Below are 19436 nucleotides of genomic sequence, written 5' to 3'. Positions count from 1 at the left end.
TCAATCGAAGTTAAATCTGCGTTCTCCATCGAATCTGTAACCGTAAGCGGCCGGGTTCTTGACGTCGACCAAGGCTGGATTGCGATGTTTGTAAAAGCTACCATGACCATGGGAAGGTCTTGAAGACCCATTGGGCACACCGTGGCTCTCCCTAGGATAGAAAGCCTCGAACTGACCCTCGGGAACCTCGACAGGTTTTGAATCCTCTTCATCTCCGGCAGCTCGTGGTCTTCCGAAGGCCGAAGACACCAACGCGCACGAGATCAAAACCCACACCTGAACGTAAATATTACATAACTCAATTTGCGAAAGATTCGATAAGATTCAATTCATTGGATTGTCGACTCACCGATTTCCACGACATCTATCTGGAGGCTGGTAATCCTAAATGAGTTGATTTAAGCGAAGGTGCTCGCGTGTGCTTTCGCAAAAGTGGCAGTTGCGTTTGCCCACCGGGTAAATAAGTATATGCAGTGCGGCCGAACTCGACTACTCCATAACGAATTTATGTAAGAGCTAGACTACACCTGTCGCTTGTGGTCGGCCGATTAGTTGTGAGACTAAATCAAATGCATGCAGTTGTATTAAGCATGCCACACCTTGCAACTCACTGTCTCCCAAGCAATAAAATTGACCTTCCTGCTAGATCAGTCGCAGACAGTCTGGTCCATGGGCGCCCGCAAGGAGGAGCAAGGGGGGGCTTTTGCCCCCCCCCCTGGATTGATTGAAAATAGTCAAATAATGTTACTTTTATTTTAAATCACTTCGTGTTAGGATAAAGAAAGTGTGGAGAGACAGAACGTTGGCCAGGAAGTGGAAAACGTTTTTTCAGGTAATCTTGGCTTACCCAGTATATTTATTTATTTATTTATTTTATTTAAAGTTTGGACCATTGTAGCATTACAGGAATTCCTAATGCGCCACAATGGTCAAAAATATTACAGAAAAGACAAGAAACAAAATAATAAATTAGACATAACAAAAACAAAACATATATATACACAAACAACTAAAAATAATAATTATTATTATTATATATCGTTTATCGTCTTGAATTCATTCTATGTTTACAAAGTTTTTGTATTTCGTAATATTCTTTCTCGATTATGATTTTCAAGTTATGAATTCCATAAGTCCTCACCAGATAGAGTTTCAAAATTTGTCATCCGGACTGACCGAAACCAATCACGACAAGCAAATAATACACCACTACCACGTCGATCGTCGATCTACTCTATCGCGACGATGCACACTCCAGGAAGAATCAAAAAGTTCAGCATCAAAAAATGATGAAGTCAACCATGTTTCCGTTAGTGCTACCATATCATCACAAATAGTAGAAACGGCTGAATTAAACGCAGCCAGCTTTGTCCTGAGACCTCGTACATTTTATATTTACCTTGTACATTTTACATTGTACTTTGTACATTTTATTTTATACTCCATGGTTATCATATTCACCTTGAATAAAAGGGGGTCTACGTGACGAGACAGAATGTTAAATGACAGAAAACGCAAATATCGGAAGGCAAAGATCGAAAATCGAAAGATCTTAAGTCGAAAGATAAAAAAAAAATGGTGCATGGTAAACGGTACATACTCACTTAATTTGCGCGTGCAGGATACAACAGGAACAAGAGGAACATGCTTTTCCTCCCGTTTTCTGCGCGCGCACATTAATAATTGTAATCGTAAGTTAAACGTAAAGGAGTTATGTAAAAACTCAAAAAACGTTAATTCTCTAGAGCAGGGGTCTGCAAACCTTTTTGGAAATTGAACCGGTTCGGAATTTCAAAATGTATGTTGGGCCGGATGAAAAAAACCTATTGGAATCTAATTTGAACAAATTTGCACATGTGTAGTAATTTTGCATAACCATAAATAAAATTATTTTTGAGTGCTGACGTCTTTTCTGTTGAAAGCCCGCCATGCTGAAAATTTCGCCAACATTTCCAACTAGAATTATTTTGAAATCCAATAGAAAGCAGGTATAAAAATTGTAGCTAATCCAAAGAAACCCTAGATCACTACCCTAAATAACTACCGTCAAGTTTTGTAAAGGTGTGTTTAGACTCTCATATATATCTTGCAACAATATAAAATAAACAAAAGAAGTCTTTTAATGAATGTATTTTTCCAAAACTAGTTCCATCTTCTTCGTTGTTGTTGAAATGTAATGCTCACAATCTAAATGCCAAGACACAATCTAAAATACTCAGCAGCAGATTTCCATCGGGAAATTCTGCTATGGTTATAAATTCAAAAATTCCGATGAAAACCAGTCTTTATAAACGTTGACAAATGAATGACATGGATTACACGACCCATGTTCAATTCATTTTTACTTTGTCTATGTACGTAGTAAAAATAGATTGACTGATCTAGAAAAAATGTGTGTGTGCGTGTCTGTGTATTTTGAGGCTTTTTTGAACACTGTTAGACCTATCGAACTGAAACTTAGTATTGGTTACTGAAATTCTTATTGACACGACCTAAACTTTTTTCAAATTTTTAAGTTGACTGGAAATTGTACCTCCCCTTATAGGTTTCCTTTATTTAAGTTTTTGAATTCAATTATCTCCCAAACCACTAGCTGAATTGCACTGAAATTTTTTTACATGTAATAGAAGTTATCAATTTTATAACCTTATATTTTTTGAATATTTTTATCTGAACCGAAAATAGTACTTTTACTCTAGATAATCAAGGTTTTTTATGTTTTTCTCAGACATATATTAGTTTATTGAACTGAAATTTCATATCTAGAAGTTTAAGCTTAATACTAAGTTATGTATAAAATTTGGTAAGCATCCGTTAACTGGAAGTGGCAGTTTACTATTGTTCGATTTTTCTTCCACTATTTTTTTTGACCCCTTTAACCTGTGTGCTCTTCACGAAAAACTTCAAGTATAATTATTGTATCAATGTGATGAAAATAATAAAAAATCACTAAATTTAATAAACCGGAAGTGGGATGTTTTCCTCTTAGAAAGGTCAAAAATGTTGTGGCCACTTTTCTGTCCACACCCTTAAACGTATCAAGCTGAAAATTTGTATTTGTATTCTTTACGTACTAACTTAAAGCTGATACGGTTTTGGTCAGAATTTGTAAACCGTAAGTAGTTTTTTTTTTTAAACAATTTTTAATTATTTTATTTTGACCTTTTAAATTATTTTAATCTTCCTGATATTTATTGCGTATAATGCTGATGGTGATTTTAAGTAATAAAAAAAATTGATCAAAATCCGACAGTCGAAAGTAGAACTTTTGTCTTGTGAAAGTTTCCATACATTTGCACTCAATTTATATCAAAAATGCTCTAATTTTAAATTTTAGCTTAATAAACTTATTTGACGCCCTCGGGCGTCGCCCGACTCAGCCCCCCCTAAAACCGGTACTGGGTCTGTTCATACCTATCCAGCACGACCCGTATCCTGCAGGTGTCATGCAAGTGCGGATAGTATTCTTTGGCACAATATATGGACGTATTCATACTCCATTCGCGCATGCACATTTACGCATTCATGCGCGTCCATATAGAATGTACCAAAGAATATTATCCGCACTTGCATGATATCTGCAGGATGCGGGTCGTGCTGGATGGGTATGAACAGATCTTTATCTGGTCGAAGCGCAACTGTCGCATTCACCATTCATCGAATAAAGGAACGGCAACAAAATTAAGGTTTCGGGTGTACAGCCCTCTTAACGGGTAGTATTCTTGTACTTTGTACATGCTCAAAATACAACGCCTATCGGCGTTTTTCAGGCCCATGGATTTGGCAAAATGCCGACCGGCGTTGGTCAGCATTCAAAGGGTTAACCTTAAAACACTATGGACCTTTAGTCTATGGTAAAAATGAAAAAAACAGCCTTTAAAATCCAAATAGCCAATAACCTCACACTAGGCAACAATTTTAATGTTTTTCTTATTCCCAAATCGTTCAACAGCTTTCTTTAACCCTTTGACTGCTACAACAACGATAAATCGTTGTTTTGAAATCGGCGAAGATTGCTACGACGATCGTTGTTGTCGTCATTAATTGTCGTATTTCAATACTTTCTTTGAGCCACCAGCGCATCAGTGGCACGAAACATTTTTTTTGTATACGTATTTATATTTATTTTACAATCAAGCTTTATAAACATTTATCAATTTTTTAAATAAAAGCTCTTCAATTTCGGGTTCATCATCAAAGTAAATTTCGGGTTCGTTGTCAATGTCATATAAGGAGTTATTACTTGGGAATTGATTATTGTCGATAAATTCATTTTCAGAAACAGTAGAGCTGCTGATTTGTCGAGTTCCTCGGTGAGGAGCTATTATTTCGCTTTCATCACTTTCACTGTCCGATATCATTTTGCAGAGTTAAAATAAATGGCAAAAAACAATAGAAATCCGCTTTCAATTATATAGGTCACGAGACGTCACGAATTCATGCAATCAATTGAATGCAACTGAAATGCATACAAAATGTTTATTTATTTATTTAAGTTTGGACCGTTGTAGCATTACAGGAATTCCTAATGCGCCACAATGGTCAAAAATATAACAGAAAAGACAAGAAACAAAATAATAAATTAGACATAACAAAAACAAAACATATATATACACAAACAACTAAAAATAATAATAATTATTATTATATATCGTTTATCGTCTTGAATTCATCCTATGTTTACAAGGTTTTTGTATTTCGTAATATTCTTTCTCGATTATGATTTTCAAGTTATAAATTCCATAAGTCCTCACCAGATAGTTATTTATGATACATGTTGAAAAATTATTTGATTATTAGAAACTTCACATCCTTGTGTGTCTCGCTCACACGTACACAATTAAAACCAAGAAAGAAAGAGAGAAAGTGTACCTGTTTCGAATATATCGCATGTTGTTAGGATACATCGATGTCTAAAAATAGATTATTGAAAAAAATAAAGCGTCGGAAAATAATCGTCAAAACTTATTTAGTGTATATATGTAGGTATCTCTTTCGCACGCACGCATGTAAAAGCAAGACAGAAAGAGAGAGCACGAGTCCACAACTGCTTCTAAAAATGTATATAAAGTATTATAAAAATTACGAGCGTTCGGCGAAGTAAGTATGTAAAAAAAAATATTATATTTATTTTTTTTCAAAATAATTACAAATGTTAGCATTTTTCGCTTGGACATTGAAAAACCTCGTAGCAGCCAAAGGGCTAAATATTAATAACATTTTGATACTGGCAGCATCGTCAAGGACATGACAGCTGTCGACACGGTGGTGGTGGCAGCACCGCATTGGGTCAACATTCGTTCGTTCTTTCGTCCGCTATCGACTGTTTTGATGCCAAATTCGGGCCGATCCCGTGATCGTCATGGACCCCCCAGTGCCGAAGAAGCGTCAAGAAGTGATGCAGATTCCGGTGCCAGCTCCGCGTCGCCATCTTCCACCTGCATTACCAACTTCGGACGTCCCAACGTCATCCAACTCCGATAACAGGAGGTGTCATATCTTTCATTACTCATCGGCTGTCTCATAAACGCCATTCGACTCTACAATCCTTTATCAGCTAATTTTCACCTATTTAATTGCGCATCAACCTCTAACCTTTCGTCACTCACAGCATTCAAACGAAACAATAGATTTGTTTCAATAGATAGTGAACGATAGTTTCAGCAGCTGTAATGTGTGTATATGTATGGGTGACCAGCGGCTGTGTGTGTGTGTCGTCGTCTCGATCAGCTTGCTAAATGCCTATCGATATGATGTAAATTTTTTACAAAATTTTAAGTTGACCTGGAATGGTACTTCCCCTTATAATTGTCTTCTTTTTTTTTAAGTTTTTGGATTCCATTATCTCCCAAACCGCTCAACGACGCCAACTAAATTTTATTACATTTAATAGAATTTATAAATTTTATACAATTTTTTTAAATATTTTTACCTCTACCGGAAGTAGTATTTTTCTACAACCGGAAGTAGTAGAAAAATACATCATCCTTTATTACGAATCAATATTCGGAAATGTAATCAAATTCACTTATTGACCTTACAACACCCACCATTTAATTTTTTCCATCAATTTTCAGTTCAATCGTTGGGTCAGCTTTGGTGGCCAAAGACAAGATCAACAAAGGGATGCTGTTAGGTGCAAAGCTCGCAAAACAAGTCGTCGAACAAGGAATGCCTGGCAAAAAATTGAACGTTAAGCCCCCCAGTAAAATCGTCGTAACCAATCCACTGGAAGAAGTTGCCCCCCCAGACTTGAGTGTATTTGAAAAAATTCGATTTCACTCGCCTATGATAGAAAATCAAGACAGCGATGAGGATCCCATTTATTCCTATGTAGAATTCGCTAAGAGGCCACAAAAAAAGGACGATTCGAATTTATACGATATCATCTCTTTTCCGAGTCAACGCCTCAGTCACCAAATCAATGATGCATTTGAATCGGCTTCCAGCAGCGATAACTTTTCGAATGCGCTCAGAACGGGAAGTGCAAACACTTCATTCAATGATTTGACTGTCGCGAACAAAAAACGAAAAGAAGCAGCATCGTCTAAAAATCAATACGAAAACTTTCATCTAAACATACCTCCAAGTAACTACGAATCCTTACATGACTACAAGACTCCTACACCTAAAGCCGTTAAACAATCGCATGTCAATGATTTAAACCCTTCTAATGAGGTGAACGCTTTTCCAATTTTAAAATACGAGCATAATTCCGAAAATATAGTTAATTTAAACGGAAGTAATTCCCACGTTTTGGATTCAAATGCTAACGCCGTCAATTCACTGTTTGAAAATCCATTGCAACCCAGATCAAGCAATGATTTTGCCAATTTTAATTTGAATTTGCCTTCAAAAATCTATAACGATTCGAAAAAGTATGAAAATTTCACACCCACTCGGAATACGAATAAGAGCCGATCTGCAAACGCCGAGGCGACCAAAAGTACCATTTTGGAGTTTGATCCAATACTCAAATATGACACGGCCAAATCGAACAAATCCAAAACGAACGAAATGCTCCTGATGGAAGCATTCTTGTTGGGCTTTTGCAACGACAACGAGGTGAACGTAGACGACAATCTGTCGGAAGCGTCCGAAAACGAACTGTTTGGTGAAAATTCGGACATCTACATGTCACCGCCCACTCCTCCGGAACGCAATGACTCTCTGAACGTCAACACCGCCGAATTCAAAGATGAGCTGTTCAAGAGTGCTCTGAACGAGAGCTCGACGAAGCCCGAGTGGTTCCTGTACGACGACATGGATCCCGCCACCACTCCGAGTCAGGCCCGCGATCGGAGGTCGTCCAAGTCCAACGTCTTCATGAAGAGGTTTTCGAGCATGCTGAAGATCGTTCCGGAGACGGCCACCCAAATAAAGAAACGGTTCGACATTGCGTCAGAAGCTTCTGGGAAGATTGAAAAACCGCCCATGTCTGGCACCAACATTTCCCATCGAGGAAACATGATGCGTTCACTGTCTGCACCCATGGAAGAATTATTCAAAAACCACCAAATGCGACTGTGCGTCTTGAGCAATCAGATATTGTACTGCTATTCGGACAGCACTTCATCAAGCGTTAAAGAAACTTACAATTTGAAAAGTTTTTACTCAATTCAAGTCATCAAAATCCTTTCGTATGTTCATATAATATTATAACATAATACTTATCATATATATATATATATATATATATATATATATATATATATATATATATATATATATATATATATTTTTTTTTTTTATTTATTAAATTTGATTTGATTCTTTTCAGTGCCAATTGTCATCACTTTCAAATAACCTATTACAATCCTAGCTTATATTCGAATCGTAATACTATAACTTTTGGATGCTACACGCCGACGGAGCGGTCTGAATGGATGATGAAAATAGTGCAAGTCGCCACGACAATGTTTCCGACACATTTAATTTCAAACTACACGAGATTCGGCTGGTGTTATTTGAAGGTCTTTCAACTGAATATTTGTATAAAAAGTCCTAAATATTGGTTTGACGTGAAAAAATGTCTCGGTAAAAATTCTTTAGCCATATCAAATGCCTTTTTCAATTTGTCTGTATTTATTAGGTTCATTGTTATATCAACTATCTTTATAAGGTTTCTTAAACAGCCTATAGACGTAACGATTAGTAACAAACTACAGTACGTTTATTTTTTTTATGTGTATTTTCCTCTCTTTATAAAAAGTATCTTTAAATGTACTCAATAGTATATTTATAAGATATATTTAATACAGTTCCTTTGCAAACATATTAGTTTCCTATACATTTAAAACTTACCCACAGAATTTTTAAAATACGCTATACATAGTTGGTCTTTCAAAGACTCATGCTTAAGATTTTATTCTCTAACTTAACGTCCTGTATTTTATATCTAAGGTATTTCTCGTTTGCTCAATGCTGAACGTTGTCGTCCTTTATATCATCTGGAACCCACTCTTCCCAGTCCTGTGCCAAGTTGAATGCGGCGTTTAGGGACAATCCTGTCAGTTCTTTAATTTGGTTTGACCATCTTGTGGGAGACCGCCCTCTCGCTCGCCTTCTGTTGACTACCCAAAGCTTCTGTAGACTCCACATTCTTCCTGCCATTATGGTCAAAGTAGGAAATAATACATGTTGTGGAGAGTCTCTCTTAAACTGCCAGCTCTTTGAGGATGGAAATATTCGTGCGCATTGCAGTCTCCAACACCACATTTCGAAGGCATTTAACGTCCCTTACATTATTTTTCATCAATTCATATGCAATGGGGAGCACTAGAAATCGCACTAGACAGATTTTCGTTCTTATTATAGAGCGGTTTTTCCATATCCATATCCGCTTTAGACATTCCTATTCTTTTGCGGATTTCTGATTGGCATCTTCATAATCTTTTAAAACATTGGACTCTATGAGAGACGCAAATCTGTCAACGCAAAGGAGTTTTGTTTATCTCCAGACCCGGGTGTTAACTCTCTATTTCCATTCTTCGAAGAAGTTCAACCATTTCATCCTCATTACTGGCCATAAATCTTCTGCGATAATCTAATGGTCCGTGAATATTATATTAGAAATATTTCTGCCACCTATTGTTATTCCACCTTCCCATCCGTCGATTATTTTTCTCATTGTGTATTAAAAAGGTCAAAATATTAGATTTCCATTGAAAAAATTCAAAATTACAAAATAAAATTTACAATTGAATAATAGGTAAACAGAAACCACAAATTTTCAAAGATATAAATGACTGAAGAAATCACTTTTCCTAGGGAAAATAAACTAGTCGGGCACTTTCGACAAATGTGTGAAGCTCCAGCCAATATTTGAGACTTTTATGACACCCATTATGTATTGTTTGTAATCATTTTATCATTAACAAACATTGTATTGATGATTGCAGGGAAATATAAGCCAGCAATGGGAAAGCGGGTGGATACTCTTGGCCCGTAGATTTATATACTATCACACGACCCACGACACTTCTACACATGATCTGGACCTGAGAAAGGCCAAGTCTGTGGGTATGGTATATTTATCATTTTAAATAGTTTTCACCTCGCATTTACAAGTATGTGCGTAATTAAATTGAAATTTTGCCTAAAGCAGCTGTTGATTCACCTTACACCATTTCTTCTCAGGCTTCTATTGTCCATCTATCTGCGGCCGCACGCTCCGTCTGCTTTCTATGTATCATACACTTAATTTTACTTTTGTAAGATAAAGAAAAAACAATCGAAACTTAAAAAACGACAATCGGAAAGTACATAATCACTAGCTAAATAAAAGTAAACTAAAGGATAGCATTATGAAGAAGTAATTTTTGAAGATAATTTGATCCCTATCAGACATTCATTATACATAGTTCATCGACATTCATTATATTGTCTCTGATTTTTTGTTGAAGTTTCTGATAAGTTGGGTTAAAATTCAACACAAGTCTCTGAGAAATGTCCTCGTAACATGTCATCTCTCGCTTCATGGCCTTCAAGCGTGCCCAATTTATCTGCTTGCGTCTTTTTCTTGTGGGACTGTTTGATGGAGAAAGACTATGCTCATCGAAGTCAAACTATTCAACAGTTGAAGAATAAAATCCGAGTGGAAATTCAGCGAATTTTAAAGATTGTGCTTAAATGCTCGATAACATGCCGAGCTTACCTGAACGACATATTCAAAATTCATTCGACAATTATGGCATAACGCATAGTTTGATTTGATTTTGTGAATTTTTAATTTAGTAATCGTTTAATTGCTTCCGCTTCATTTTTTATTTATGTAATTTGATTTGATTAATGATGCTCTATCAAATAATATACATGTTTTTATGTGATTTTTTTTTTTATACATTTTGCGGATTTATATATACATATATATTTATTATTTTGTATTGCACATTGTTGTGTAAATGATTTATATCTGTGTGCGTAGATACATACGTAAATAAATATGCAATGCGAATGTTAAAATTTGGCGTGTTCTTGTGTGTGTTGAAGCATCGTCGTTTGAGAACTTGATTTTTTTCCAGTTTTGCAAAAGGAGGATGGCGATGTTCAAACTGAAGACGGGCCCGCTATAATACTGGACTTCCAAAATCAAACTCTATATTTGAAAATGGGGTGCAGCGCTGAAACTAAGGTGTGTATCCTTCACCGCATCGGATAATTCAATACATATGTATATTATATACGTAGAATTTTTTTATTATTTATATCTTCAGATGTGGAAAAGAATCATCAAAACTATAGCGATTAACAATGGACGCTGTTTACACCAACAACAGCTCACTAAAGATGACATTCCGGTTATTGTTCAAAAGTGTATCAATTTCGTTTGTTGCTATGGTAATTTTTTTCTTTCACTTTGCTATATATATATATATATATATATATATATATATATATATATATATATATATATATATATATATATATATATATATATATATATATATATATATATATATATATATATATATGTCAGCCCACAAACTTATTCAGTCCATCGCTCCATCTTTAGACAAGAAAGTACTCATAAATCTATGTACCTTAGTTAAGTGAAAAAACAGATAAATTTTAAGTCAATTTTTATATAATTATATACTAGTGGTTTCACGTGGCTTCGTTTTGGTATTTATAATATACACCGCTTAAACATGGCTTATCTAACAGTAAACATTTTTTTTATTTGAATATTTACCGACAGTCAATCAGAAACGAATTACACGCTATGTATCTAAGATTATATTTATATCTTACAACTAGGGCCGGCTCAAAGGTGCAACAGACTATGCACGTGCCTAGGGGTGCCCCCATTTTTCTTTTTTTGATTATTAAATTGAAAAAATAAAGCTTAAGACTGCAAAAGCCAAAAATCTGTAAAAATTGCACATATTTTTAAACGCTTGTGTCTCTTAATCCTTTGTCCGCGGCGATAAATATGGCGAACAAGCCTTGTACGCGGAACCTTTTTCGCGAATTTGGCAATCGAGATTTCGACCTTAAATACAGATTTTAATATTTACTCAAGTAATCAGATATGTTAATTAACACAAAGTATTATTTTATACTCGTAGTTTTGGATTAATTGTCAAATAATCACACTGTTCGACACGAAAAGTGGTTCAGAGACTAGATATGACATTTTCTTATAGAATTATGCCCAGTAAACACGAATCTGGTAATAAAAAATGTTGATTGGCTCGAGATTCAGAGATATTCAGAGATAACTGGCTTACCTCGATAAAATAAACGAATTTTTGTTATTAATCCACAAGAATAGTCGAAATATGATTTTTCTAAGTGGAATTTTATTTAATTCTCATATAAAGATAATTTAATATATTATCCCTATTAATTCAATTCAGATTCGTGTAAATACGAGTAAACACTAGTACGAGCTTTTTGCTCGCAATTTTACCGATTTAAAGTTCGCCACACTTCCAATTAACCTTTTTAAACGAAAACAAAAAATAGTGTGGTCAGAACACCATCTCAATAAACATGTTTCAATAGAAAAAACTCAATATAAAATAGTATTAACAGTGGGAAAAAATCCCAAGTAAAAATACGTACTTTTGACTTTTGATTTGAACTGGATGACTACTTAGAGAGATTTGAAAGCTGAAAAGTACTACAAATGGAAGATAAAATACCCCACTATAGATTCCGATATTCATTTTGAACAGGAAATTGACAGATTTTGAGACATCGACCGAACAACACCAAGATATAGAAAAATCGCGCGATTTATAAAACACATATATCTCCGAATCTCGAGCCAATCAACATTTTTTATTACCAGATTCGTGTTCCCGGGGCATAATTCTATAAGAAAAGTCATATCTCGTCTCTGAACCAAAAAAAAAGTCGTCATTCTTCATAATTGTATGAAGACGTGACGTCACAGAAACGAGGTTTCAGTATGGTTCCACAAAAAACTAATTTTTGACTGGTATATATTAATTTAGAGCAAATTGAATAGATGGCATTCAACTCTCAGTAATATATTCAACCAATTTTGAACCTTAACACAGTTGAAATAGGCGCATATAAGCCTCAAAATCCAGTGCAAAGTTCAGAAATTCTATGGAAGACAGCCGCGCTACAGACTTGTCGGCCAAAACTTCCATAGAAGACGGCTGCGGGCAAACGGTTAAACGATAACATGTCAACAAAAATTATTGTCATATTCGAATTCAGTCGATCAAACTTAGTGAAGATTGATTAGTCTCCGCTCCAGTAATCCTGACAAGATATTATTGCGAAAATAAATCAAACGACTAAAACTTGAGCCCTAATAGATTTTCGTTCTACGCTGAAAACAATTTAATATATTTTATTTCTACATGCAGGTAGCCTAAGTGTGGGAATTTACCGTCGCAGCGGGAGATTGTCGGCTGTTAATTCGTTGCTGGAATTATTCAACAAAGACGCCTGGGCACATCATTTATCAGATAAAGATTTTTGTGAGCACGATATTGCCGCTGTATTGAAAGCCTTCTTCAGAAACCTTCCAGAGCCTCTAATTCCGGTCGACTTTCAAGCCCCTCTATGTCGAGTTTCGGGTGAGTTTAATACAGGATTGAGGAGTCGTTAATGAGAACCGACTCAAACTGCTACTAATGAATAAATACATGCATGAAATTAATTCGGTATATACTTGAGAAAAAGTCAAAGATAGAAACATAACTAAATAAATGATTTACTTGGAATTGTACTCGTCGTGCAACTGAACTTGTTCGGCAGTTCAACTTTTACACATTGCCTTAACGTGCTTGCATTCTATCTCGACTTCTGCACTCGGTATAAGCTCGTATGTATGTAATGTTTACATTTCAATTTTTTAAATATATGATATTTTTTTAAAGATTTCGCCGACGAAAAAAAAAAAGTGGATGCGTACCAGAAAATTCTTTCAAAACTTCAAGTTATCACAAGGAGCACTTTAAAGGTTATAATTGGACATTTAAATTTCATTAGCAGCTTTTCCGATGAGAATCTTATGAATGTGGAAAACATTTCATCAATATGGACACCGACACTGATTCCGTCATGTGTAAGACATAATTTTGCAAGATAGCATTGTTTTCCTTATATACATACATATTTCTAATGATCTATTCATACTGGCACAGCACAGACCGACAAATGTTCGTAAACAGTAGTACGAAAAGTATTCTTTGGACACATTCATATGTTCTGTAATGTGTACATGTCACAATCTATTCATATAATACAGTAAACCGGCTTTTTTTGACCACTGAAAATATTCACGCACTACGTCATAGTAGCGAGTGCATGCGTACTGATGAAAGTGCGCATGCAAGCGCACACGAATATTTTCGGAAATATTTGCCAAAACTAGTCTGAACGTGCGCTGCCGTATAGTATGAATAGACGTAGTCTTTTCCGTACACTGCTGTGCTGGGCTTTTGCCTTGCAGTGATGTACAGTATTAATAGATCTTCATACGTCTTTCATTTTCAGGATTCAGATGCATCATCTTTTCAACGTGCGAACCAAGTGATCAAAGATTTAATTTATTTCTATGTCAGAATATACAATCCGAGCGATTTGGAACTCCAACGGGAAAGCTCCATATTAAACGTGTTGCGAAAGTATAAAGAGATCAATACGCCGATTCCGCAACAGCCGTCGGGCCAATTCCACGTTTGGATTCGTATAGACAATGGAAAAGAAGAGGATGTTGTCAATGTTTCGGTATTTTATTTACACTTGGATATTCTTGTACATTCTAATCGGTACTTACTGGTTATATGGGCGCATCCGAAACGTACAAATACACGACAGTTACATAAATGGCCTCTAGGTGTCGCAAACAGATTTAGTTTAGTGACAGTATGCAACCAGTGACTGACGTTACATCGAACAATATCGATAAAAATCGAAAACGCACTTCCCAAATAATTTTCATTATACTTACCTATATATTACCCACGTGTCTATGAATTTCACATAGGCCAATATTGTCTTATTGCAGAGAGAATCTCTTCAAATAAATCTTGTATTGTATACCGCCACATAAACTCTGCAAAATAACTTTCCATGTGTTGTCAAGGGTATCAGAACATGTATCCCCTGGACACATACCCCCGGACGCATATCCTCGGCCAAAACCTCCCTGGACATTAACCTGAAAAATAACCCCCGTCATGAATAAAAATTGACAGTATCTATAATAAAAAAAATCAGTATCAATACTAATATATGTATTTCAGTCAGTAAAATACAATTCGAATAATACTTCAAAAACACCGACAACTTCATCTATCGGAACAAATGCGAGAGCTGGTATCATTCGTAATTTCAGTGCAAAATCGAAATCTTCTTGGTAACGTTGTTGCATCCCATTCTCTATAATTTTCCAATATATGTTTTGACTTAGATTAAAGAAGCATCCTTTAATTCCGCAGTCTGGAAAACTTATTTCTAAACTGTGTCAATTCAAAGTCAACCATGATGGCGATTGGACTCAAATTGGCATTCAATATATTTATAATGTCTTGAACAGTTTAATGTAAGTATCCGGACTTTTATTTTGTAGTAAAACATAATAAAAACAAGGAATGGCTCAGTCATGAGTAAGTGCATGAAAATAACGCAGGAGCAGTTTTGAAAGTCCGCTCCAAGAACCAGTGCGATGTTGTTTCTAACAGTCGAAGACTGTCACATGTTCCAAAGATTAATATTCGATTGTTATCCTCTCGGCCGGAATCATTTATTACTATTTTCAAATAAATTTATCTATGGCCCCTAGGGGTTTTTCAGTGGGGGTATGTGTCCTAGATCCGTTGACAAGCCACACCACGATGTTTTATCATAATTATACTGTCACTTTACTAAAAGCGTTTGCGACACCTAAAGGTCATTCATGCAACTGCCGTGTATTTGTATGTGTCGGTGCAAGTGTGTATAGTCGATGCTCGGATGCGCCCGTATAACCAATAAGTACCTTCAAATCCGATACGAATATATTATATACATGGTACTTTTGCTAGTGCTAAATATTTATATGTGTAGGTGGGTCCTACTCAAACTTGTGGCGATATTTGCTTGCAACTGAGCTCCAAGGTGAAGATGGAGCCTCACACGCTGTGTCTCGAGGAAGTTGTGTGCGAGCAAAAGTTGAGGCGTCCAATTCACCACTCTGAAATCGTCTTGGATGTTGTTTTCAAGTAAGCACGTACATACATGCGTAGATATTTTCAAACGTTAGTAATAAACGCTTCTTTAAATTGTTGATTTTTGGTCGATGCTTTGCAGCTGGGGAAACTGGGATCAGTGCGATCGTAAAGAAAATTCACTGCTCCTATGCGAGAACAAGTTCCTCAAGAAGATTTCAAACATTCAAAAGCATATGGTGCGACCGGTGCACTTGAAAAAGGAGTTCAAATACGCCGACGATAAAACGAAGACATTTAAAACGTGCACGTTCGAGCTGACGGAATCGTTGTTGAGGTGTTATAAAGGCAAAAATGTAAAGTTTCGTTTGTTTATTAAATTTATTACACAGTATATAACCTTAAAAATTTAATGAATTGCTATGCTTCCATTGTTTTATTCTCGGCAATTTTTATTTTTATATATCGGAGCTAGAATACTTGTATATATATATTTTGTTTTTGTTTGTTTATAGAGTGAAATTGTCTTGGAAGATTGGAAAATACGTGATGTGCGTTGGTATATAGGGCACGAGAGCAAAAGAAACCCAAACTCCGAATGGTCAATTACATTACTCAAACATAAAAATAAGTGTTCTCGGTAAGATCGATTCCAATACCCGCTTTTGGCATAGCAATACTAAATAGATTTTGAGTTGAAGATTGCAAAAGCCAAATATCTTTAAAAATTGTGCATTTTTATTGGTTGTGGCTATTTGCAGGTACTATATCCGCAAATTATTGGCTATTTGCAGGTACTATATCTGCAAATTGTTGGCTAATTGCAGGTACTATATCTACGACAGGCGCAAAGCCTTCTGCGCATGCGTGTGAACTGTCACTGTCAGCGTGTTTACTGTTAAATTTTGTTTTAAACCTCTTAAAATTTAGTTCGAACTCGTAAAGTGACGTAGAGTAAAAAATATAATCCAAATTAGTAATTATTATTAATTGTTAGAAAATTATTATCATATACAACGTATAATACCTACATACAAGTACAAGCCGCGAACTAGCTAAATTAAATAAATCTATTATAATAACGTGCGAAATTTATTTGCCTCATGTATAATGAACGATTGATTAAACAAGTCTAGCATACATTAAATGTAAGAAATTATAATCGGATTATAAGTTCCCGCGCATGCGCAGAAGGCTTTGTGCCTGTCGCAGATATAGTACCTGCAAATAGCCACAACCTTTTTTATTTAAAATTGTGTCTAATTTTTTTTGTCTTTTCGGATTAATATTATTAGTTGACATTATTTAGGTAATGTTTTAGGCATCTCTTGACTATTGAGAAAAATGTTTGCTTATACATGCATATGTATTTATAGGTTTATTAGCAGTGGCGTCTCGTCTATATGCGCTGCGGGGCTACAGCCCTCCCAGTATAGTACAAATGTATGCAATTTTTGCCGTCCATATAGGCTGCGGGGCTGCAGGCCTCCCAGTATAGTACATATGCATGCTATTTTTGTCTGAATTTGATCACCGGTATGGTCAACGAGCTACTACAGCCCGATTAATCTCTGCAGCCCCCCCTCTATGAATTCTCACGAGCTGCCACTGATTATTAGTCATATTGCGATCGCCCAAAAAAAACAATTTTTGCCATGAAAATCGCGAATACGGAATATATGGCACTCGAGTTCTCGTTGGTATGATAGTTATCGTTAGTGTGATGGACTTTTCGGCTGCCAGATGGTCTGTTATAGAGATTTTAGTGACATTTGGGCAAGCGCTTTGTGACCAATAATCACCGAACCGAATATATGTACATATTTATCGTAAACATATACATATGCTGTGTTTTTGATAAAACTTAATTTAAGGATGTCAACACAGCGTGTTTTTAAATCCTCCAAACTTCATATAAAAAAAATATTTAAAAGATTTGGTTCCAAACTTCCATTCATAGATATCATACCCGGCGTATTTATTCAAAATATTGATAAAAAAATTTAAAAATTACATTTTTATGGTTTAAAACTCGACTTCTTTTGTCCAAGGAATTATTTATCGATAATCTTTTGAAATAATAATTATTCAGAACAAATCTATGAAATTAAACTTTTTTTTATCTCATGTAGCATACTTCTCCGATTGAATTTTTCATTCGAATGAATAAAATGAACTATAATATAGATGTCGTTCATTAACTGAAAATATATTGAAATTTATATATACATATATATTTTATACAAAATTTAATACAGCAATCACTACAGTTGTAGAGACAATTTTAAAGAAGCTGTATGCTAATATTCAATATTTAATTGATAAAAAGGCTTAAGAGCTATGTTTAATTTACAAAACCTATTATTTTTATCGTTACTTTGCGAAAAATTCGGGCGGTCCATAATGTGTTCATTTTCATAAGAAAATAGAAATGCTTTCTATTAACAGTCAAAAACTTTAAAAAATCAGCCGTATTATATAGATAATAGTTATCATGGTAATTGAGCAAAAATTTGGACGAGCATCATATGACTATTTATCAATATTTGAATATTTACTTTTCGACTTTTTTGACCTTATAAAATATAATTATAATTATTTTTTTTCTATTGCAGTTCAAAAGGAAGACCTTGGTTTGGTCATATAATTGCCGGACAAAACATGGATGATATGAGGTTGCTTATTGCATGCTTTTTGCATTCAAAACATCCACACGATTTGATTCCCGACGTTCAGCTGGTAGTGACTTAATAATCGATTTCATATGTATCTCTTTTAAGATGCATTTATTTTCTACATAAACGGTTTCGAAATTTAAAAATCATACTATGTAAAATTTGTTTACGACTAAAGTTTAAAATTAAAGTTGTTAGTTTCTTTTGGAAAACATGATACAAATAAATATAATATACTTTATAATACACTATATTACATTTAATGTTTTCCTTAAACTTCAAATTTTAAAAGTGACTTATTTTAATTATATATTCACAAAATATTATGCATATGTGTGAATATTTTGTACGTACATATAAATACATGGGTAGATTTTAAAATTTATTTACATGTACATTTTTGGAATTTATTTTTATTAATTTATATTCTTAATAATGTAAGAGCTTTTTATATGAAAGTCATTTTGAAACCCATGTTTGAAATACATATGTATATGTATTTTTTAAATTTTGTTATTTTGGTATCAGAATAAGTACTTGCCTATTAATTTTAGTGCCCAAGACTAGTCATATGCATAAATTAAAAAAATATATATATTTGATATTTTTTACTTGTTAAGTTATCATGGCTAGGGTTTATATAACCGGTCAAACAAAAAAGAACATTTATATACCTTGTATTTGATATCGAAGTAGTGAATTGATTAATTTGAATTAAGAAATTGATGAAAATGAATATTGCTTATTAATGTCAAAAGCCTGTAACGCATTAGAAAATCTATATATAACTATACGCTTCTAAAAGAGGGATCCAACAGTAATTTAAATCGTATGATTATATCTTAAAAGTTGTTAAACTTTCATTTAAAATCAATTTGGTTTGTTGTTAAAAAAAAGAAGATATGAATAAGGCTGCGAGACAGCTTTTTAAAGCAGAATTACTGTAGACAAATTTACAATCCCCATTTGTGATGACTGCTTATCGAGATTAATTTGATAGTTCATCGTGTATATTTATTTAAATTTATATATATATAATTTTTCGGTTGTGTAATTTATATATATAATTCTACAATAACTGCGTGTTGTGACAATAAATTTCTTTTAAAACACCACAGCAATT

The 19436-nt window shown here is 34.6% G+C and overlaps 2 protein-coding genes across 2 annotated transcripts; one reads left to right on the top strand and one right to left on the bottom strand.

The window, feature by feature from the left end:
- Positions 1-364, bottom strand: LOC143922271 (uncharacterized). The gene is made up of 2 exons (XM_077445496.1): positions 350-364; positions 1-276 (listed from the first exon to the last, which is right to left on the bottom strand). Exons 1-2 carry the CDS (start codon positions 362-364, stop codon positions 1-3), a joined length of 291 nt encoding a protein of 96 aa, XP_077301622.1.
- Positions 365-5249: 4885 nt separating this feature from the next.
- RhoGAP15B (RhoGAP_ARAP and RA_ARAPs domain-containing protein RhoGAP15B) lies at positions 5250-19201 on the top strand. The gene is made up of 13 exons (XM_077445448.1): positions 5250-5490; positions 6078-7640; positions 7781-7973; positions 9402-9522; positions 10524-10633; positions 10716-10839; positions 12849-13061; positions 13365-13552; positions 13984-14217; positions 15538-15692; positions 15781-15994; positions 16154-16278; positions 18254-19201. Exons 1-13 carry the CDS (start codon positions 5363-5365, stop codon positions 18387-18389), a joined length of 3504 nt encoding a protein of 1167 aa, XP_077301574.1. The 5' UTR covers positions 5250-5362; the 3' UTR covers positions 18390-19201.
- Positions 19202-19436: the final 235 nt, after the last annotated feature.

Source organism: Arctopsyche grandis, chromosome 2 (assembly GCF_051622035.1).
Source record: "Arctopsyche grandis isolate Sample6627 chromosome 2, ASM5162203v2, whole genome shotgun sequence".
NCBI lineage: Eukaryota > Metazoa > Arthropoda > Insecta > Trichoptera > Hydropsychidae > Arctopsyche > Arctopsyche grandis.
The sequence above is the reverse complement of the archived record's forward strand: the minus strand, read 5'-3'. Positions and strand labels throughout refer to the sequence as shown.